Here is a 21,138-nt window from a genome sequence, read left to right as displayed (position 1 = left end):
GTGGGGGAGGTCTTCTGACTCACCAAGAGCTCACCAAGCACCTCCTCTGAAGGATAAGACAGGATTTAAGTTGGTTGCCACTTCCGACTCCCAGGCATCTGCCCAAGGAATGTGTCAGGAGACGGACAATATCGCATTAAATGCCCACCCACCCATGGATCCTCCAAGGCAGGGGCCTCTCACAAATACACTCGCTTATCATTCAGTTTATTCAGGGCTTTAAGATTGAAAGTCAAGTTTTAGCCAGGTATTAAAAATAGCATCTCAGACACACGAATTACTCACAGACTTATCAAAAAAAGCCCAGCTAACAAAACGAAGTCTGACAAGCACTGTAATTTCCTGACTAGGAAGACAAATTGTAAAAACAGCACAGAAGCATCTCCTTAGAACTAACATCTCTTACGGATTTTTAAGAAAATGGCATTGGAAATATTTCTATTATTCATGTTGAGTCAGTTCTTCAATAGAATTTCAAAAAAGCTAAATTTCAAGGTGTGTGCCAGTTCCATGTATTCTTTACTGACTGTCAGGAATATAAATAGTAGGTTCTTAACAACCACCAGACACCTACTCTGAAGAAGGCTAACATGAGGCAGCCACTGTGGGAGTCTACTTACTTTTTCTTGTTGTACTTGGAAAAAAAAAATCTGTTGGTTTAGTTTTTCCCGTACTCTTTATCAAAAACAAGAGCCAAAATGAAAATGCAACCACGTACTTCCATACACAAGTATGACTGGGACACAAGCATATACAGACACTGAAATTTACCGGCTGTTCCAGACAAACTTAATTTATGCTTACAGTGAGTGCATCTCCTTTAGCATGATCGACAGCAACAAGGAAGTCTCATCCAGTATTCAAGTATCACACCATGAACTCCAGATAATGGTAAAATAAAAACATACCACGTAGCTAAGTATTGCCAACTTCAACTTTAATAATGGAACCATCAATTGCCATTTCAGTAATAAATTTTAGGGGAATAAAAACTTCCCTATAAAAATAAAACTAAGCTTGTCAAAATTATAAATAATGTTTGCTTGCTTTTAAAGACATACATTTTAATGTTTCCCTGCAATCCCCCCTTCCCCCCCACCCCCCCAATACATCCCTCCTTTCCCCCATCATCTAATCATTCTGGTACCATCATAGAATGAAATGAAAACAGTTCTGCAACAACAGTTTTGACAGTTTAATTTGATGCTAAAATTAAAAAGAGAAAAACTGGCCAGGCATGACCATTTCTTTTAAATTAAAGCTGCTGTAATTGCCAGTGTGTAAAAAAAAATAATAATAATTAACCCCACACACGACATCTTACAATAATTAACCGTGGACTAAGACAAAATTAAAACATAGTAAGTTTGTTTTGGTTCCTGCCTCTCTTCCCCCAATTTGAAACTTGTAGTGCATACAACACTGATTGAGGTTTTTGGCTAAAGTAAATGCAGATGTGCCTACTTAAAAGACTGATAGTTTAGTTCAAGTAAAAACAAAATTCACATATTTTTATACTCCACTTTTAGACTCAAACAGTGTTTAAATCTAAGCAACAAATGGTTCAACATTAACAGCGATTATGTAATGATTACATAGCTATGGGCAGGCATATAAATAAGTAGATGTTAACAGAATACCCATCAACATGCTGCATTCACAGAAAAATAAAATTAAAAAAAAAAAATGTAACAAAACATAAAAGCATTCCCTGAACCATTATAAAGTGTCTCACTTGAGGATAATGTTACTAACTCACACATGCACTACAATGTTACATGTGAAATTAAAAAACAAACAAGATATGCCTTATATATACTTTATAGTTAGTCCTACTTTTAATTTCTCTTAACACTTTAAAACATTATGATTGTCTCATTAAGCTTGCATTTTTTTTCCAATTTTATTTTTTTTTTTAACCAAAAAAATCAACCTGTGAAAAGTTTTAAAAAACCTAAGGAAAGGAAACAAAGGCACAATTACATCAAATTAAGGTGGTGAACAGAAGCTTGGAGTTTCACATAGTATCCATTAGATGTCACCAAAGTTTTAACAATTCCTTGGGAATTTAAAATGAACATCCTAAGAGTGGAGGAAAAAAAAAAAAAAAACACCACCAACTTCTCCTGCTCTTAAATCTTTAGCACTTCCCTCCCACCCCAACCCCCAATATATAACTCATTTCCTCTCGGCTTGGTAATGACTAAAGTATTGGTTACTCAAACCTGCCTCATGCTTCTATTGCACACCCACTTCTTTGGTTTCTTTCAAACGTGCTTTTTAGATAAATAACTCTGAAAGAAAAACAATTTTATTTACATTAAAATGTTTTCTTGCTACATTTTTCCTACTTTCAAATCAAGTAAATCAGCAGTCTACAGAATTTGGTAATCAGTTGTTCAATTAAGAATTTTAAAAACATAAGAAAAAAACTTTCTGAATTACTTAAAGCAGGAGTTACCATGCTCAGTCACCAACACTGATGATAAATTTTAATTTTCTGTTATGCTGGAAACATGAATAAGTTCTACTTTCTTTGCCCGACTGAGCCTTTAACAAACAAGGAAGCAGAGGAAGCTATTTTTGTCTTTCAGATATATGACAATTTAAAAGTATCCAGCCTAAAAAAGGATTGCTGAGCCAGAGGAAAGATCCGACTTACAGTAAGACCAAATGTATCTGCAGTTATAGCTTGGATCTGAACACTCACTAACTGGGCATTTCTCACAGGGTTAGCTGAGACATTGTCCGCATTTCAGAATTCAAGTAAGCTGCCACTTGTTAGCTTTGCTGCACTTTTCAACCCCCCATTATAGGTTTCTGGAACCAGCTTCTCCAATGGTGACCTGTTATGTGCAGCTCCATTTCTATTCTTATTCAGCTTTCGCCTCTCATTCCTTCCCAGTATTTCTATTATCTTTATTTCTTTTCCAGTGTGGATTTATGCAATTAAAAAACCCTAAAACTTATTCACAATATTATAACATCCTAAAACTTTATTCTTGTAGAATTAGTATTTTAACTTTCCTCTGTATAAATACTATTTCTATTTAAAACCAGTCCTCCTCCATCAGCTACTACACTTTTCCTTCCTCAACTCTTACCCTCTTTTCAACATTCTCTTTACCTTCTCCAGGAAGACTGATTTAAAGCCTTCCACAAATTCACAGAACAAAAGATCTCATATGCCCTCCATCTCTAACAGTTTCCTCACAAATTATACAGTAACTATTTGAAAACAGAAAGGTAGTGCAAATCAATTTCATCTCAAAGATAGTGCTCCAACTAATTCTTTTCCAGACAGTTTCATTCATTTTTTTTGTTTTTTACCAATTAATTTGCACCTCCTTACTTGAAAAGCTACCATTAAAGCAAAGAAGAAAAAAATAATCTTATTTCATAGCATCCTAGAAAATTGATTACAGTTTCACAGCTTGCACCAAGATAACTTGGAAAACTCTCTAGGCACACAGAGGGTTGCAAACTGATGTACAAACATGCAGAATCCCTTACACTTGTGGGTGCAAGATCTTAAGTGACCTGGCTTATGGAACTAAGTCTATAGCAAAGTTCAGGTACCCTGGCATCACAAAACAGTCTTCTGAATAAAGAAAACTACTCCTTGCTGCTCTTTTGTACATTGGGTTTGGCATGCTATACTGACATTTGGTAGCGTGCGTTTTTCCTGAGTGTTCTTTGGCCCCCTTTTAACCAGGTTTCCACACCCCACCAAGGGCTTCTTCAAGTTTGTCTCTGTAAGCTGCATAACGCTTCTTTAAGATTTGAAGTTGCTCGTTTTCCTCTTTGTCCAGTATACGCAAGAAGTTTTGCAGTTCAGGAAGACTAAAAGCTTCCCACTGTAAGGAGAGAAGAGGAAAGAACGGATGAGATGAACAGGAAATACACAAACCATTTATATATACAGCATTTTTAAACAAAACCTCAGACTCTCAAAACCATTTCAACACTGAAACAGCATCAGGCACCCTTCTTGCAAGTCCTACGAATCTGAAAACACTTTACTCTTTTAAACTTTTTCTTTGTTCTGCAAGTAACAGGAGGTCAAGCTAACTGCAGACTAAATGTTTACAAAAAGCACAAAATAAGTAGCACAAGAAAAAAAATGCTTCCAAAAAATGGATCAACATGCCAGCACAGATCAAAGAGGAGCTTTAACTTCACTTGTGAAGTTAAACAAACAAACAAAAGCATGAGTGTAACATACCATAACTTCTCCAGTTTCATGCTCACGTAGAACAAAACTAAGCATTTCCGTTCTGGGGCCTGCCACCAAACGCAGGTAGAGGGGATGTTCTCGGTCTGACAGCTTGCATGTATAAACTGCAAGACAAGAAAAGAGAAAAATTAATCATTTTTAGAAATAATGAAGTGTTTTGAATGGTTAATGCTAGCCAATGTTAGAAATTTTCAGAGATATGCATACGTAGCCATAAATTTCCACATTCTACATACTAGTTTTGAACAGATGAGTTTTAGAGAGGGTAACTGTGCAAGACTACATTCGAATATGAATGAAGTGGCTTCCAGTCAACACAGTATCTGAGTACTTGTGGGGGTTGGGGGAAGGAAAAGAAAAATCCAACACAGCTCTGTTACTATAAATAAGTATAGAAAACATCACAGCTGTGGTGTCACCATTCTGAAACTTTTTTTTCAGACAGCCAGAAACATCTGAGCTCCTGCAACACTGTCAGTGTACACAGAAGAAGGCAGATTCCTAAGTGCACAAACACAATGCTGGCAAAACACATTTTTCACTAAAGATACCTTTTGCATATTCTGGTATTTCCAAGCACAATAAACACCAAACTTTAACAGTAGTCATGCAGAGACAGAGCCACGTGAACCAAGAAGCACATATGAAAACAACACACAGCCCATGATGGTCATCACCCCAACAGCTGTCTGCCAACGCAGGGACTGCAGGTATTGCTGACATCATGGTTTCTCTTCAAAAAAAAAAATCTGTCCCATAATTTAATCTCACAAATCTGCAGTGTTTCAGCCTAACTGAAATTTAGGGCCTGATAAGGGGCATCTTAAATGAAATACAACAGACTGAACAGCGGAGCGGACTTGTGCAGATGGTTCAGTGGGTTCTCCTGTCTTTTGTGAACTATCCTCAAATCACTTACACTCTTATGCACACTGCTTTTCACAAGAAAGGAAGATAAAAGAGAGCAAGGCTGTCACCTCCCTGTATCTTTCTTCTACCCTGCCCATTTCAAGTATTCCTATAATGCAGCTGCCCCCCAAAACCACTTTGCCACCGAAATGCCGCAAGTCTAATTTCTACCTTGGTCTTCCTTGTGACAGCGTTTGTAAAGTGCAAATTTCGCGGGGTTGTCGGTCACGAAAAACTTTTTGAGCAAGGCCTCAATAACTTCACGAACAGTATTGGTGCTGCTGATGTGAAGCGTATTCACACAGTCGTTCGGCAAGTAAAAAGCAGTTTCGTTATTGCTGTGAGCACACCTTCCCTGGCTGGGGGAAGACTGCACAGTGATCGGTCTGCATAGTTCCATCTGAACTTTGATGAAGCCAGTGTAAATCCCATTTGAGTTCTGCAACAGGAAGAAAGCATTGTGAAGTTAAAATTAGTAATGACCAACTGTGACATACTACGGGAGAAGGCGGACAGAAGTGGTTACAGAGAACAGAATTTAAATGCCATTGTAATATGTGACATCTCCTAGGAAAGACGTTGTTTCAGCATTTCAGATATTTAGTCTTTCTGCTATTTCTGCTGAATAACAATACCGGCCTTAATAATAACAGCCAAATTCTAAGGCTATTAGGATCTCACCAAGCAAAAGGTACTATGAACTAGTGGTAAGTTTTCACGTTAGGAAAGAACTATGAAGTGAAAAAAGACCAGTGACATGCGTCTATAACTATAACTATGCCTCTATAACTAACTACACATTTTATGCACAAATGCAGAAATTACTCCCCACATTTCAGCTGCAAATTAGCCTACAGTATTTAGATACTCAAATCCTCTTTCAATTCAAAAATAATTAGAATAAACATTATTCTAATCAACATTTCAAATTATTTATTGATTGGTTCTGTAAGAAAATATCGAAATTGATCAACCATTACTGAGCTAGAGAACTTCAAGCAACCTGGTTTTAGGCATAAGTCATGACCCACATGGAAATACATAAAAGCCTTTTAGTAGATACTCATGCCTATATGGTTTAGGATATAGCACAATTTCTAAGCCTGCATGTACTGTACACCCAGAGGAATGCATAAGGTATCAGAAAAATCTAGACAACGAATGACAGCTTGCTAGGCAGGTAGAAGTGAATATTATTAGTATGGTCTGGAGTAGGTCAGACTGAGTCTCAGACCTGGTCCAAAGTCCTTGGAAATTAAAAACCTATATGGGTTTTATTGTCTGCATTATGTTTATGGAGGGGATTGTGGGAGGAAGTCTCCAAATGCTGAAAACCAGTACAACTGCTCTGAATATTATGTCTCCTATAATAAATATGGCATGTTTTACCTTTTCTCACTGCTGAAGCATCTTTATCAAAGAGATAGTTGACAAACATTTATGAACCCAAACAGGATGAATATCTTCACATTTACCAGCTGAAGGGTTTTCATCTGATAAATTGACATCTTAGTGTTGAATTAGAATTTATCTTTTAAACATTTTAAATGACATCTGTATTTGTTTCAATCCATATAAAAAAGCTACGTGGATAAAAATATTCCAGATGTAAGATTTAATTTCCAGATCTAAGAGAAAGCCTACTACAAAGTCGTTAAACCAGAGACAGTTTCATATGTGAGATGCTAAGAATAAAATGATTCATAATTCACTACAAAGTTACCACACAGTTGCTCCTAACATAAGTTACAGTAATCATATGCAAAACTCACCAAGGTCATCTTTAATTTATCAGTGACAGATGAATTATAGCTTTGTATTTTCTCTTTAACTTCTTCTTTACTGAGATAAACATGAGGTTCTCTCTCCTTCTGAACATCCTGCAACAACAAGAGAAAGAGCGGTTTTAGAAAACAAAGCGAAGAGCAATCTTTTTATGACTTTGGATATGAGCGTTCTCAGTCCAAGTAATAATTACTTCACAGAAGCTCAATGGATATTAATTATCTGTACAGCAAAAGAAAGTATTAACAAGTTAGGCAAATTGAGTAGTGCACTTGAACTGAATAGAGACAGTCAAATCAACACACCCAAAGACACTTGGGTCATTTTTTTGCCAACTGTTTCCATTCAAATATTTATCAGCAGTATGTAAAACAGCTCAGCTCGCTTTATGGCCCGATTCGCTCATGTCAATGCTATGCAATATTGTTAAGAAAACAGTTGCAATTTTTCACCAGATATTACTTAGGGCACAGATGGGTATTTCTAAGCAAACAGAAGAATACATATAAAAATAGCAGCACGTACCGACAAGTAACACCAGCAATCCCCAAGTGTGCCAACAATGCAGGAGCATCCCCGCATTCCAGCCTGACAGACCGCACGCTACGCACTGGGCCGCTGACTACTACGTGAGCCATCGTGAGTAACTCTCTAGCTGTATCACGTTACACCAAATTCATGGTTTTTCCATGGGGAAGGCCCCGCTCGATTTTTGACTGCTGCTTTTATGAGCTTGCTACAGATTTTAATGCAGCAGTAAAACCAGTCCCTGGAGCTGGATTTTATCCAAACAAACATTTGTTCCCAATCCACGTCGCTGCAGCAAACCAGCGTTATAAATACACTCCGATTTCCACCATGAGCACCAAGGCCATATATAGTATGGAAGAGGTTCAGCTCCCAGCTTTAATAACTTAAGACATCGCTCGGACAGGGCGAAGCAGCGGCTCGAAGCTTTCAGGGCACAGCCGAACACAGCGACACGCGTTCACTGCACGAACGAGGGGCCAAGCGGCAGCGACACGGTCTGTCCTCATGAGCGCATCCTCCCGGAGCTTACCCTAGGAGAGGAGGTCCCTGCCTGCCGTGCCCAGCCCCGTACGTCTTTAGGACAACTCGCACGGGAGCTACCCCAGCGATGACCACAGCTGGCGGGGAGCTGAAGGCTGCCGTTTCCCAGAAAGACTGTGCAAGACATCTTTCCGTCTCCTAATTTAAAAGCGGCTGGTTTTAGCTCCTTTGGGCTTAGGGTTGCTTTTCCTATATGGTATTTTACTAAATGACATGCTGGAGCTGACTTTTTTTCCCGTAGCTATAAAAAAGAAAGGCGTGGCCTGAGTGCAGAACTGGGAGCCAGAAACCTTGAATTCTGATCTGGACTCAAATGCTGATTTCCTGCGTAACACAGAGAACACACCTTTATTTCACAGATCAGGAAACTGAGGCAAAAAGGAACACAGCCAGACAGCTCTCCTATTCAGTCCTCAAGCACAACTCTTACTAAGCATGTGCAGCATCTTGCACAGTCGCCAAACCCCACCTAATCTATTACAAAACAGCAAATTACTAAATGGCTTCAGAATCCAAGTCTTCAGTCTCAGTAGAGAAATTAATCTCTCTTACCCTTCTATTTGTCATCTTTCCCCTTCCCCCAAACTGCCATAATTATTACAAATACAACTTCATCTCAACTTCTCTCTTCATCTCCTCAGGGGCTCTTACAGCTTTGTGGTGCTCAATTTGGGAGCAAATGAGTAGATAAAAACCAAAACTGTAAGTGTGGTTTTTGTTGTCGGTTTTTTTCCTCTGACATCAAAGTAGATATCTTTGTTTTTTTTAATGCTCAAGATGAGTACCAAAAGCAATGACCCATAGTCAGAGTCTGGACGTATAGGTGTTCTGAATGCCATCTTCAAACACTGTTGTGAGAATGGGCCAGCACTGGCCATACAAACTTGACAGAGCGTTTACCATCTATCTGACTGCTTTCATGAACCCAAAGATAAACTCAGAAAGTTCCTGGCCTCTGCAGCCAAAGACGAGCCCCTAACCATAGATACTTGCCAAGACTCATTTTTCTGACAGACGAGCATGTTGTGGAGTTCACACCAATCTGCTCATACTTTCAATATTGAGTTTCCAATAATGGACACCTCAGCTTTAATATCTGTCATTATTTCACTGGTGATTGTTCAAGCAGATACCTCTCCTCTACCCTGTCGGAGCTGTCATCGTGATTACCACAGTCACCCACAGCAGCACCATCACGAGAAAACACTAACCAGGAAACAGACCTTTCCTTTGCTTAAACCTCAACCTTTGTTTCAGTAACATCATCACATTAATTTCTGGGCACCTTAAGAGGCTGAATCTGGCAGCAAGGTCTTGTAACTGGAGATGACAGAAAGAAGGTGTTGCCTTTAATGGCAACAGGAGAAGTTCCCAGCGCTCACAGCAAGTAAACAACCTGTCTACGTTGCAAAAGTCAAAGAGGGATGAAGGAAAAAAAAAATAAAAACAAACAGATGGGAACACAGGGAGAGAAAGAGGTGACCATCTTCCCAGGGGTGGCTCCCTACAGGGCTGCGCAGAGCCTGGCGACACTGGGGGATGCATCATTCCCTCACGGAGCTGCATACCATTCCCTGCTTGAACGTGCCACTGCAACTCCTGGCTCCTTGCATTGAGGCCAGGCGATTTTGGCAAAGTTTAATTCAGCAGACAGAAAACATAGAGCCCTGTTTACGCAAAAGCTGAAAGAACTTCACTCTGTAGTACACTGGCAACAAACTTCGCTATAACTCATTTTCTGAGCCACCAGAGTCTGTGCCTCAACTAATCTTAACAGCATGTACATTACGCAAAACTATGGACTGAATACAAAAAAAGACTACTGAGGATTTAAACCTTAAAGAATAGACTTGAATCCTTTCAAGAAAAATCATTACACATAAGAGACAGAGACCCTGTTTACTTTAGTAATCATTTTCACCCCGATCTGCCATCCTTGATCAAGGCCAGAGAGTGCGAGCAGTGAGGACATCAGTCACAGAAAAGGAAACACGCCTTTAATTGCAACGGGAAACCTAAGCCCGAGGTCTTCATGAATGAGCCTTGAGATAGGCTCCCACTCCCAAACAAAAGCTCTGGTGCTCCGGCTGTGCATGCAGGGGGGAATGTGCTTCAACCAAGCAAAGAGACCTCCTCGCCTGCCAGACGCACGAAGAATCACTCCGCTGTCACACGGACTGGGCGACAGTAAGCCCCACATGGCTGCCGTCAGGAGAAAGCCCGCAGAAGCATACCTCACCGAGCCCATCACGGACACAAAGCCTTGGACCGCTATGATTCACTGGGTCAGCTGTGCACAGTGCTTATCATTCAATACCACACACAGACCTGAGGCACCCGTGTATTTTAATTTTTCCTAATTACACTTAACCAACACGCAAGTAAAGCTTCTTGGTGAGATGGTATGCAGTTTTTCCCAGAGCTGAATCGCTCTCAGTGGCTCTGTGACACTTAGCTGTTGCCACACAGCTGTCTAGCCATGTCTTGAGTTAAAACAAACAAATCCTTGACCAGTATGCCTATAGGTGGGTGGGGAAGGACTTGGCAAACTCAAGGACTCTCTTATTTCCTCACTTACGTGTCACATCGTAACAAGACGCACCACAGGGAGACCTCCTCTGATATCTCTGCATAGGTTCAGCAGATCAAATTCCACCTCGCTATCGCAGCAGATTAACCTGCCACCTGCAGAAGACCTTGAGGCACCCAACAACAGCAGAGCAGCAGCAGTAATAAACACATCTCCACCAGGCTTCGCAATACGCTCACGTCACGCTGTCCCGAAATGGCCGCCGAGCGGCTCAAGTCACACCCGCTCTGCGTGGGACTGCTGCGAAAGCAATTCCTCCGACCTCAAGCATTTCAAACGAAGCTCAAGGGAAAGAAGGCATTTCAGAGGTGAGATTTAGATGTTACAGCTAAGTACTTACGGCCTCGTCTTGTGATGGGTTCTGCCCGGCCTGACGAGAGCCGAAACCAGTCCGTGTCGCCTGGCGGCTCACCCAGCCCAGGACACAGCCGCCATTTCCTCCACAGCCCCGTGCCCCGCAGGCACGCTCTGCCAGCCCCGATACGGCTCCCGGAGCATCCCAGCCCCCTGTGAAACACCCAGCCCGCACACCTAGCAAAATCTGAACGCTGGGAACTGCGAAACTGCCTTTCTGCAAAAGTTAGGCCTGGCGACGAGTTTCCTAGCCACAGATCCGTGTGCGTATCAATCACTGCGGAAGCGCAATCAGCAGAGCAGTTCATGTGTGGAAAAAAAAAAAAAAAAAAAAGGATTTTCCATACAAACCAATGCACAAACATTTCCGTGTCATTCTGGTCAAAATCAAAAACCAAACCTGAGGTAGGTGCAGCTCCTCCATCACTTAGCCAGATGATATTCTCAGCAATGGCTGCCATGTCGTCAGCGCTTCCTCCTCCCAGCCCAATTAAGTGTGTTTTCCTCATCAGAGCTCCTGGTCTCCTTCCATTCCCTGCTTGTCATGCTACCAGGTATTTCCTCAGCCCAGCACAGATGTGAAAGATAAAAATCTGATCTCAAGAAGACAGCTGAATACATCAGAATCCGTACGGATTGCGTCTTTGGGTCCAAAACACTACTTCCAGTCCAGGCTGTTAACTTCCTGGGAAAATCACGCTGTACGTCCCAGTGCTTACAGCGCACACCACCGATGGCCACTCGTATTAAAACCATTTCTCAGGTCACCAAAGCAGCAGTTCATTCGCGAATGAAATTCCTAAGCAACAGCTGCCAGCAAGAAGGAAATGAGGCAAGTGCTCTTGTTTTCCCAAGGGAAGTAGCTGGTCTTTCATTAAAACTCATGAGGCAATGCCTCTTCACAGTTGAGCTTCCTCTCCACAAAAATGGCAGAAAATGTTTTTTTTCTTTATCCCCTCCACACCCCCCCACATCTCATTTATTGCATGACAGAAGTTTGGAGAAGAATCACTCTCTTTCTTACACTTATGCCCAGCACAAAGCCTACAGAGACCAGTTCATCACGAATCCTCAAGGAGCACAACTAAAAGTGCACAGACTACAATTAAAATGAACTGCAAGTCAAGTCGTGGTCCCAGGAAAGAATCACACCACATCTGGGACTTTCATAAAGTCCAAGTCCCACGGTTACTGCCAAAGCCTAAAGAAAGCTCTAACTTCAACAACTAGCAAGCTGCTATGGAATTAGGCTACGATACAGTTCTACAAACAAAAAAATACCCCAAGCCCTGAAGCCTTTTTCCTCAGGATCCTTGACTTGAGACAGATGCACAGCTTCCCCAAACTGCTGCTATGGACTTCTATTTATAGGGTGATACAAGAAGCTGCCTCTCCTCTATCTAACCTATTTCCACAAAATTTCTAGGAATTTAGTACCTTTGAGGAATGGGAAATCAAGTTCCTCTTAACTTTTTGGCCTGATAGACAAAGGAAAATAGAATGAACAAAAGGTAAACCTATCCTGGGAACATTACAATAGTTTTGTAACAAATCTAAACAACTGAACACCTGCGGCAGCTCAAGCCAACTTTTAAGCAATAGCAGTCCCTATCCCCTGTCCTCACACATCATATTAATCCCATACATACAGCGAACCATGATTCAGCCAAATGAATGAAGATGCACTGATCTTGCTGTAAATCATGGCTAGGAATCATTTCTGAGTTAAAGCAGTAAAACTTTTTGTCAAATGAGAAATGCAGCCAAATCTACATTAAAAAGAAAAAGTATATTTACATCTCCTTTAGTAATAAAAAAATGAAGCTAATGCATAGTATTTACATCCTGTTTGCATTTAACAAATGATTTAACTAACATACATCATACAACAGAAGCCTAGTAGAGAATACAGGGAAGAAAACACTGAAATTACTTTTATCTCAATAGCTTCTTTCACAAGAAAAAAATGCTCCTTTTCCTACAATCTGCCAGCACTTCCACAGAAAATAAACCTTGCAATTACATGGTTTAGAAACAAACATTGTGTTTTTTCCCCATCTCAACTCTCCTGAGAGCAAAGCAGGTTTGCCAGCAACAGCAATTTCTCCTTCTATCCACACTCAGAAGACGCACCCTTCATTAGAAAGCCTGAGAATCAAGGTGGATACTGGTCATCTCCATCCACAAATTCAGACACACCAACATCCAGAAAAGCATGGAGGAAACAGCCAAATTAAAACAAAATACCCCACCCCAAACTAAAAAAAAAAAAAAAAAAAGCAAACAGAGCTCTAAGCTCAGCACCTTCTCACGCAGCTGCACCTTGAAACGTTTGTGTCCTCCTGAACAGGCTGACACTGTTCTCTGGGTCAGGGAATGGGGCATTTTCTGACAGGATGGATGATGTAGGCAGAATAACCTCTGTATCCTGTTCAGTACCTTTTTCTTTCCGCACTCAGTGTGACCAAGTTCCCACCCTCCATTCAGTGGCACACCGGGCAGGGAAGCAGTCCAAAACACTTTTGTTTTTCGGCACAGGCTTTGCTGACTCAAGTCTTAAATAATTTATCCTAACAGAGCAAGTAAGAACAACCTGCACCATATCTTCCTGAGGCAGCAACAGCAGAAATGCCCGCCTGGGTCAGGTGTAGGGTCCATTCAGCCTGGTATTCCGCCTGCGATGGCAGCAGAAACGAAGGCTATTTCGAGAGAGCACGTGAGCCTTTCCTGCAGCCTCTCTGCTGGCATCCACAACTGCTGCAGCAGGAATGCAGAGGGTACCTCCCTTCCGAGTGCTTTTAGTCTCCATTTATGGACCTGCTGCCTATGCAAGCTCACAAACCCTCTGTGAACCTGCCGATGCTGCCTGTCCCTGCACCTCCTGTGGCAACCACTTCCAGAAATTCACAACTGCAGTGTGAAGGACTGTCATCTGCTTTAAACCGATCTTCTGTTGAGAAAAAAGGAAACTTCTGTTATGAATACTGGGCATCCCTTAATCCTAATACTATAGGACATGGTGAACCCAAGTTTCACATCAGTTTATATATCATTTTTTGTGATTTTGTAAACTGAAATCATACACTTTTTTCCCTCTCTCCAAAATGCAGCGCCCCAGACTCCTTAGTCTTCTCTCCTGATACAGCTGCTCCAGTCTCTCGGTCATTTAAGCAGGGCAGCTAGCTCCAGCGTGCCTCTCCTGAGATGTGGTGAGCAGAGCTGCATGCAGGACTCACGACAGGTGCACCAAAGCACAGGTGATCTTTATTTAATAATCTGAACACTATAGATCTGCCAGAAATCCTTAACTAGGATACCTGTGATGCACCTTGGTGCCTCTGCCAGGGCACCTTCACCATGTTCAAAGAGAGCCACCAGCAACTACCACAGTTTTGGCGTAATTTTACAGGGTACAGGCATTCCAGTCAATAAATGCTTGTTACTTTCTGACTACTTCCAGTTTTTCCCCCCAAGTACCAGCACACCATGTGGTTTGGCATGCTAATGAAAGGGCAAAGCGAAGCATTTTCTTTCCTGCCTGACCTCCCTGATGTAAACATTCATATGTTTATATGGTGAACGCTTTTAATCAGCGGAGAAAGAAAACACGAACTTTAACTAACTTCCTTTTATTCATTTTAACAAATTATTTTCCTTTAAACAGGGGCAATATAAACACGGTTAACGTTCAGGCATTGTGAAAGGAAGGACAGCAAAAGAAATCTATTTGTTGGTGACTTTAACATTACTGAAGTTTCATTTAAGTTTATCATGACCTCACCTCTGAAAACCCCTAGTTACAAAGCCTGCCATACCCTATATGGCTGTACTTTAACTACTGGCACGCAACCCAGTTTTTAAAAGGCGGTCATTTGTTTAGAGTGAAAACCAACCATATGAAGAATAGTCTTCAACAGCTGGCATTAGTCTATCCACAAAGACACAGCAGGTTTTATGCAGATTTGCACTCTTTTTCTCATATTATGACACATTTTAAAAGCAATACATTACATGAGTTAAGTAACATTTCACAGCTGCTTCAATTCTGCAAATTACATCTACTAAAATTAGATGCAGGAAACATCAAATAACCTCCTTCCTTCGGGTCTTCTCTACAGAAAACGTGCGAGTTGATTGCTGACTATTTAAGCAGATAAGGAGTTTAATGAAGTAAAATGGATTGCCAGCCTCTCTGAGACCTGTACAACAAAATCTAGCTTTCAGCAGGCAGTTAGGAAACAAGCTTATACAAGACACTGCGTAGAAGTCTAATTAGTGTATCTTGAAAAGAAGGTTAAGCATCGTCTGAAAGCTGAGCTATTCATCCAGCTAGCAATCAGACAATGAGGTAACATTAGGACCCTGGGTCACTGCCCCACAGCATCTACACGTGAACCTGAAAGGAAATCCAGCAGGACCCATCTAACAGGAGGCAGGAAGAGGCTGCTTGCAGCAACGCCCCCCCGGTTTTCAAATGCAGCTATCGACGTTGTACATCAAAACTGGCACTGGAAAACAACCAGCGGCTCCTGGGGAAGTACTGTGGGGGAAGAGCCAGCCCGACGGAGATCTGCCATCTTCTCCCCATGCCCACTCTCCAGTCTGAGGCCCGCTGGGCCGTCAGCCTCCTCTGAGCAGGAGCTGGGTGCTGGGCCAGGCTTTTGAGCCATTTTACCTTCAGAGCAGCGATCCCCTCCCAGGTTTGGCAGGGTAGTTCACAGACTGGGTCATCAAATTATTTTTTAAGCCATATGACAAAGCCTGCCTGTGTCAAGAAAGAGTCATGGCTTCCTACCTAGGCCCAGCTTCAGGGCTTGGGTTAGAAATGGAGAGTCTGCACATGGTCATGTTCCCAACAAGCCCATCATTTCTGTTTGGATTTCTCCTACTTGAAAGAAAAATAACACAAGCTCTTAAAAAGGGCACAGTAGTCACTCTGACCTAGGAAGCATGATGCAATACATTGCCTCTTCTGATACAGCACAACCCTGACGGACAGCTTTCCCTGACCAAGGCCACTGCAATGAAAACAGTGCTGTTCAAACAGACCCGTGGTCTTCTCAAGCAAATGCTGACCATGAGGGTGAGTTCCTCACTGAGGAACGTACAGCTTCCTAAAAAAAATGAGGAAGCTACTGGGTCTCTCTTGGCTCATCTGCTGCTGACCTCACATTGGAAGCTTTTCTGAACAGAAAAAGCCCTCCCCGACCACATGTGCTTCTTAAGAAACCCCACGAAACTGAGCAAGTACAACTGAAGTCCACATTCTGAAGGCCTCAAAATCCCACAATAATCTAGGGGGAAAAAAACTTGCAAGCAATCACTGTTGTCTTTAACAGCATACATCCTCTAGGCCACTAAAAAGCTTAAGCATCTTCTTAGTATGTTGAATATGATTATGACAAGGCTTTCATATGCATTTACAGTCAACCTACGTAACCGGTGCTTTATACCCACACATCAGATGGTAAAGAGACAAAAACTAACACCACGCCTGATAAAGTTTTCAGTGACTGCAGCTCTTTTTCTCTCTTTTTTTTTTTTTAACAGAAAAAGAGAGATTTTCATGAAATAGCACATGGGAAATATCTTTACTCCAATACTAGCTTTCTCACTGTACCTTGTGTGATTAACTGTCTACACAACTTTCACAGAAATATTAAAAAGGAGTCTCTTCAAAGAAGCTACCAGTCTCTTCAAAGAGGCATCCAAATGAGGTATTTCACAAAAAGCAAACAAAAGGAGACACCCCTGCAGACTAGCCTGTATGAAGGATTTTTCTCCCTTTACACTCCAGAAAATTTAGATCCCCTGGCATACTTCATTAACAACTAATTGTGTAGTGACTGCACCCTTCTGTACAGCCTCATGTTTTATTACAAATAGGATAGTAGCCAAAAGACATTTCTGAAGAAGCACAGCACAACCATTAGCTTCACCTACTGCTGCCAGGTATGATCTGGCAAAAATTCAATTTGGTATTACAAAAAAAAAAAAGGGGGGGTGGAGGGTAAAGCGGGCAACCATCTCAACACCACCACCATGTACTGCTACGTTGCAACTTACATTAACCTTAATGATAGGATTTTACACCTTTCCTTAACATCTCCAGCCTAAAGATGTCAAATGCTGGATGGAAGCAAAAATAAAAACACCCAAACCCCTTTAGTCAATGATCTATCTATCTAAAGGCTGCAGCAAAAAGATTTTTTTGTTGTTCTTTTCCCCACCTGGGTTCGATTTGACTCAAGTTCCAGCTTGAACTCACTGAAGCTTCAGAGCTCAGGTTCAACTGCAGTTCCAGCAAGAAGGAAAAGAAAAGGAAGAAAGAAAGAAAGGGCTCGAGGCAGTCTTTTACACTGCTGCAGCTCCCTGGTTTAAGTTATTTTCATCTTGCAGATGATGAATACAGTCACAGGGCTCCGCTGAGAAGTAGGTAAAGGCAGGAGGTATCTGGACCTCAGATGCACATCTCAACAGGCTACCCAACACTTCAGTTGTGAGCAGAGTGGGGCTGAAAAAAGGACAAGTTTCTTCACAACTCGTATGTTCTCTAAGGAGAAAGACAAAAAACACTAGTACCATTACAAAAATGGAAATCTGCCACAACCTTATCTGACTCAGCCCTTTTTGCAAAAATACACTTGCTGAATAGTAGCCGACTGCCTAGTTTCAGTATGAACTTGTTTCTCCACAATACACACGCATTTATTTCTCACAAATGAACCCAGATGCCTCAACTTTTAGAAATCCACTCTGGGACAATCTAAAACAAAAGAATTAGCATGGGAAAGTGTTTTTGTGTCTTGGTTCTTGTAGCAAGGTAACAAAAAGGTTACAGTTTGTGCAATCAACCACCACTCAGGTCTGCAGCGAAGAGAATCACAGGGCAAGAAGAAGTAAGGAGTAGGAGGTCACTATGAGTAGGCTTTCACAGGAGGTGTGAACAGAAGACCTTAAAACATGGTTAATGAGTATCCCACTGGAAAGCTGGATAAACAAAACTGTTCTTCTGAGGAAAGGTCAGGAGAACCGCACTAAGCCTGCCCTGGAGAAAAGGGCTTGCTGGCTTACAACCTGACTGCATGGCCCGACTCCAAACGCAAGTTATTTTGCCATGCTGGAGAATGGCCACCAGGAAACCAGAGAAGGGGAAAAAACTTACAGGCTTTGTTCTTAAGCAGCAAATGGGAGAATGTGTTGATTTTACAACAAAGTTCAGAAGTTGTTCTCTTTTTTCTTTCCAAACAGCTATTTCCCTGCTTTTATGGGCAGGATGTTACAGGCACAAGGAAACGCTGCTGTTACTCCACCTTTCCTTAGCCTCAACTTCTGTTTCAGGAAATGTAATTACGAAGCTCATGAAGACGTGAGATCTGTTAGCACTGATACCCATTTCAGGTGGAGGGAGAAGAGAGTCTACTATTTTTTTTCCCATTAAAAAAACCATACTTGTTAAAGAGCACAGGGAGAGTCAGGACCCACCACAACCCCCAGCAAACACCCTCAGAAGGCAGGGCACACTGAAAAGCACAGGTCACCACCTCACAGGCAGGCACAGGATAAGCTGAGAACAGTAGAATCAAAGATCATTTAGATAAACAACAAATTCTACAAAGCAAAACCACAAACGGATTTTTATTAAAAGTCCCCGAAATATTGCCATTAACATTTCCTGTACTCTAACAGAAAATATTGTCCTAACCTAAAAATCTTTGTTAAGTAATCAAAGAATGCCTTTCTTAAAGGCATTACTTTATAAATACACGTGTACATCAAAAACAAATAGTCAAGGGGAATCTCTTTAAAGTTGGAAAAGAAACGAGAATGTATCTGTAACTCCTGACAAAGACAGAAGCGTTGGGCCTGTAAACAGACCAGTTGGTTCATACTGATTCTTCTACTGGGAATGTGTAACGCAGTCCCGGTAACAAGGCCCCTCCAACTGCAGGCTTGCCACGTGTGAGGGACCTCAGCCTTACATGCCCAAACCAAACCTGTAACAATTTTAAGAAATATATTTATTTTTTTCCTTCTGTTCCAAACTTGTTCAGTTTGGCCAGAAGACTGAAATTGATCAGGTTTCTACCAGCAGCTCCCTTGTGTAACCTGACTGCAGAAACTCTCCAAATTAGCAAAGGTTACAGGTTCACGTGAAAACTCTTCCGTAACGCCTAATCGCATGTGGGGAAAGGAACACATTGTCGTTTCCTACCCAGCGTCTTGGCCAGGCAATACCATATTATGAAAATATGGAGCAGGGAGCAGACCTGCCTGCTGGAGACAACAGAACAATACCAAGTATTCAGGTAGCATTGGCTGGTATTTTTTGGTTTTGTTTTAAAAAGGCACTCATTTAGCATCCAAACAATGATTTCCATCTCAGTGAGCTGTACTACAAATGCCCTAAGTTACAGTAATGTAGTAGAAAGTGTCACATTTACACACAAATTACAAGGCATCCTTGGGCCTAAGAAAGTTCTCTCAAGATGGCAGAACCCGTTCCTTGACTATTAGGACCATTCATTTGTAAGTGCTAATAAAATCAGTAGATTTTTCACGCAATCGTACTTTACTAAGATTATTTGTTAGTAATTAAGTATAGTCACTTACACAGGCTCCATAAACATCCCAAGGTGACACACACAGAAGCACATGTGTGCACACAGGAAAGACATGTTTGTGTTTTGTTGTTTTTTTCAAAAAATAACATGCCAACATCAAAGTGTGGAAACAGTGGGACTTTAAAGGGAGTTTATTACGTGCTTTTAATCAAATGTTTTTTATGAAGCGAAGTGGGAAGAAGCCAGCCGCAGCTGGCTGTAGTATTATAAAATCAGCATTTCAGAAAAAGAGCAGAGGTAATATAAACAAGCGAACTACAAAGGATGCAAGTGATCCTAAGAAAAGATAATGCTGTGGGGAGTACAACTTGCAATGCCACCACACCTCCCGGTTTTGCTTCAGTAAGCCACATTCTGTATGCAGTTTCTCAATGCAGTACGTCTTAGTAATTTACATTATTGGAAAAATAACAAGAGCCCCAAACATACTACAGGCTTCACCAGACTGGGAAATGCCACATTTCTAGTAAGCCATATGAAGCTTACTCCTATTCCAAGGAATGACGTTGATCAAACCCAGCACCATCCTGACACCGCTGGTGCTACGAGGAGACTCGTACTCCCAAGCAGCTTTACACAGCCACGTAATTATACTCGAAATGAAGCACACCTGCTCCCAGCCACCCTCCCACAGACTCACGGTGTCGTGGGTGGTAGCGGTGGTGCCCAGCAGGGCCTGCTCCAGGGCCACGGCCTCCCAGAGCACCCGGAGCCACGAAGGGTAAGTCTAGACAAGAGACGCTCACCTTTTCCAACAGAACCGAGCCAGCCACGGAGCTACGCTCCTTTCCTGCTCAGGACACCCCAGGTGTCCACTGACGGTGGCTCTTTGCTTTCCCTGCCCACGCAGGACATCCACACCCCATTTGATTTTAAAATGCTTTGAGGGGAATTCCTGTGCGTGTGAGCAGGCAGGCGTGCTGCTGGGGAAGGAGTCCCGCCGTCGTTTTTGTTCGCTCAGACTTTGCAATAACACAGGTAACAGACTGTTTTCCACCGCAGAAGTGGATTATTTTATTACGTGCTAGTAATACATAATATTGGTGATAGGTAAGCGGCCAGCTGCCGGCTCCAAGTGGTGATGTGCTCTGCAACCTCCTGGGTGGGGCAGAGGCTGTCCTCCCACAGGTGCTGCCGTACCAGCCCTCTTGGCCATGGACTGCGGTCATCAAATGCTTATCGGGATTCCTCCCAGCCAGTGCTCCTACCCTCCCTGCAACCTTTCTGCAAGTTCCTGCTGGTTGAGAGTAATGTCAGCACAACTGGAGATTCCTGGGAATGTTTCGCAAATCAGCTGTACATCGCAGGCTGAGCAAACCCTTTCCGAAACGTTACAGATAGCACAGAAACACTACCTCTGCAACCATCATCTCAGCATTCTTGCGCTTCGGTTTACATTAAGTGCCACGTATCTGCTTAAGAGGATGTTTTGAAATACCGAATTATCAGGAATGCTGGCAATAGGATTCTAGATTTTCGCATCAACTTTTCTAACACTGTGAGATCTTCCAGATCTGACTGCTTCAGTTCAGAAAAACTACTCCTGCAGAAGGGCTACGGCTGCCTTC

General features: G+C 42.0%; 1 protein-coding gene and 1 long non-coding RNA gene across 2 annotated transcripts in view; one reads left to right on the top strand and one right to left on the bottom strand.

Moving 5' to 3' along the window:
- Window positions 1-920: 920 nt before the first annotated feature.
- The window catches only part of RASSF3 (Ras association domain family member 3), a 50,009-nt gene continuing 29,791 nt past the window's right edge, over window positions 921-21,138 (bottom strand). The window contains exons 2-5 of the mRNA XM_080576661.1: window positions 6,919-7,026; window positions 5,318-5,585; window positions 4,226-4,341; window positions 921-3,857 (exon numbers count right to left, since the gene is read on the bottom strand). Coding sequence (XP_080432787.1) covers window positions 3,708-3,857; window positions 4,226-4,341; window positions 5,318-5,585; window positions 6,919-7,026 — 642 coding nt within the window. The 3' untranslated portion in view covers window positions 921-3,707. The remainder of the gene's footprint in view (window positions 3,858-4,225; window positions 4,342-5,317; window positions 5,586-6,918; window positions 7,027-21,138) is intronic.
- Window positions 7,033-21,138, top strand: part of LOC308188055 — a 41,917-nt gene continuing 27,811 nt past the window's right edge. The window contains exons 1-2 of the long non-coding RNA XR_013945125.1: window positions 7,033-20,548; window positions 20,621-21,138. The exon at window positions 20,621-21,138 is cut by the window's right edge and continues 27,811 nt beyond it. This is a non-coding gene — a long non-coding RNA (uncharacterized lncRNA). The remainder of the gene's footprint in view (window positions 20,549-20,620) is intronic.

This window comes from Anser brachyrhynchus (genome assembly GCF_964034855.1).
Source record: "Anser brachyrhynchus genome assembly, chromosome: 1".
Classification (NCBI taxonomy): domain Eukaryota; kingdom Metazoa; phylum Chordata; class Aves; order Anseriformes; family Anatidae; genus Anser; species Anser brachyrhynchus.
This window is presented reverse-complemented; position numbering and strand designations above follow the sequence as displayed.